The following is a 2299-nucleotide window of genomic DNA, read 5'->3' as shown; positions in this document are numbered from 1 at the left end:
CGCATTAGGTTGTGCCCCGAGGGCTCCGGAAAAAGGGAAGTTACACGGTACCGGACATTTCAAGGACATGTTGTCATAGATGCAAAAAGACAGACAGGCTCAGTGAAGGTAAAGGTTGTTGACCTTGTCAGTGCAGATACCGGCCCAGGACGTGACTGCCCACCATCACTGCTGTAGTTCAAGTTTAATTTCAGACCCTCCTTGGTGGGGGCTTTAGCTCTGATTGTGCAAGGCCGCCCGCAGGCCTCCCCTGAGCTGTCAGGTCCACAGGTGACGTGGGTCCTGTCCTCTTCGGCCTGAGCAAAGGGAATCCTGGCACCTGCTGCTGAGGGACACCTGCCCTGGCCCCTCCCTCCAGCTGCCTCTTGAGACCTTTGACCCCTGGCCCTCTCTCTGTCTCGCTGGCACCTGGGGGGAAGGGCAGGCCCCAGGGAGCCAGCCTTGCCTCTGGGCAGCCCCTCCTCACCTGCACCTGGTCAGTACCCCTGACTCTGAGCTCCTGGGGAGCAGGGGCCCAGGTCCAAGGACTCTCCGTGGCATCCGGTGGTCCCAGGGCAGGGCGTCAGGCTCAGGGCAGTGTCCTAGGTCTGGGGCCAAGTGTTTTTCCTGCCGACCTCACCCTCATACCAACGTTGGCCTGTCCATGTAATGGAACAGCATTCAGCCTTAAACAGGAAGAAAGCCGTCTGGCCAGTGCGGCTCTGTGGCTGAGCACCGACCTGTGAACCAGGAGGTCATGGTTGGATTCCCTGTCCTATTTATTTTTAAAAAATTGTTTAAAGTATTACATATGTTCCCATTTCCCCCCATTAATCCCCTCAGCTCCCCCACCAGGTCCTCGCCATCCCATTGTCTGTCCGTATATGCGTACAAGGTCCTTGGTTGATTACCCCCCCTTCCCTCCAAGATTTCACACTCTGTTCCACGTTCAAGAGGCGGCCTAGTGATGATTCCCTCTCATCATTGATGTTTCTATCTCTCTCCCTCTCTGAAATAAATTAAAAAATACATATACAACTGGCTGGTTTGGCTCAGTGGACAGAGCGTTGACCTGCGGACTGGGGGGTCCCGGGTTCGATTTCTGGTCAGGACACATGCCGGGGTTGTGGGTTGGTCCGTATTGGGGGGCGTGCGGGAGGCAGCGGATCAGTGATTCTCATCATTGATGTTTCTGTCTCTCTTTACCTCTCCTTTCCTCTCTTAAATCAATATAAAAATATATTTAAAAAATAAAATCAAATCCATCTGGACTCATGCTGTGAAACTTTCCCTGCACCGAGTCAAGAACCCACAAAGGCCAGGCCGGCCCGAGGCAGACCTGCTCAGGGCCAGGCCTCCGTCACAGTAACAGGTGCCCCCGGCACAGCCCACACTCACACCTGAGGTTCCCATCAACCCTCCTGCCAGCCCTGGCTCTGACCCCCAATGACAGTCCCTCTGTAAACGCTGTGAGATGCCTTCTTTCATGGCCTGTAGTGGCCACAGGTAGCAAGAGGACAGTTCAGAAGGAGAAAATGCTACCATGAAACTCTGGCTTGTCCCTTACCCACAGCTGCTAACAGGTGAACGGTGCACCCTGGAACCCAGAGCCAGGGTCTCCTGGCGTGTCGCTGTCTGCCTGGGCTGCCGCCAACCCTGGGCCAGGTGGAGGCTCGGCCACCCCCTTGCTTGCCCAGGGTGCTGCCCCTGAAGGGCACCCTGACCTTTCCCTGATGAACTGTGTGCTCCAGCATGGCAGGGTCCCACTCGAGGCCCAGATGGCAGACAAACATGCCAGGCAAGCCCAGGTGGGTGCCCACAGCAGCAGGAAGGTCAGAAAACATCTTTATTGTGGGGAAGGGGGTCCCAGGTAGAGACATGTAGACAGACACACAGACAGGGCTGCCGCAGAAAGCCCAGGGAGCTAGGAAAGCAGACAGCGTCCTGGGAGGCTGGGTTCCCAGGGGCTGGGCTGAGAACCCCCGCCCCATCTGCTCCTCCGTCCGCTCCGTGCACGGGCAGGGAGGCCAGGACTCAGGCGTGCAGGAAGCGGTTGAAGGCGTTGTAGGCAGACTCCAGGTCAAACAGCATCTGGCGCACTTGGTTGTCGTCCAGCTCGTCGGACGCAGACATGCCGCTCAGGGTCTGCAGCCTGGGGGGCGGGAGCACAGCGCTGGAGTGGGCTCAGAGGGAGGGACCCCAGGGCCACCTGGAAGGGCCAGACACTCACCACTGGCTGACGGTCTGGCGGCCCTCGAAGTCGGGCGGCAGGTGGCTCATGCGGTGCATCGTCTCCATCAGCTCCCGCAGGTCGGGCTGG

The 2299-nt window shown here is 58.2% G+C and overlaps 1 protein-coding gene across 1 annotated transcript in view; it reads right to left on the bottom strand.

Annotated features, from left to right (window-relative positions):
* Nucleotides 1-1806: 1806 nt before the first annotated feature.
* VPS28 (vacuolar protein sorting 28 homolog (S. cerevisiae)) overlaps nt 1807-2299 on the bottom strand; it is a 3090-nt gene continuing 2597 nt past the window's right edge. The window contains exons 8-9 of the mRNA XM_006775133.2: nt 2210-2299; nt 1807-2131 (exon numbers count right to left, since the gene is read on the bottom strand). Of these exons, the coding sequence (XP_006775196.1) occupies nt 2014-2131; nt 2210-2299 (208 nt within the window). The 3' untranslated portion in view covers nt 1807-2013. The remainder of the gene's footprint in view (nt 2132-2209) is intronic.

Source organism: Myotis davidii, unplaced genomic scaffold (assembly GCF_000327345.1).
Source record: "Myotis davidii unplaced genomic scaffold, ASM32734v1 scaffold1509, whole genome shotgun sequence".
Classification (NCBI taxonomy): Eukaryota; Metazoa; Chordata; class Mammalia; order Chiroptera; family Vespertilionidae; genus Myotis; species Myotis davidii.
This window is presented reverse-complemented; position numbering and strand designations above follow the sequence as displayed.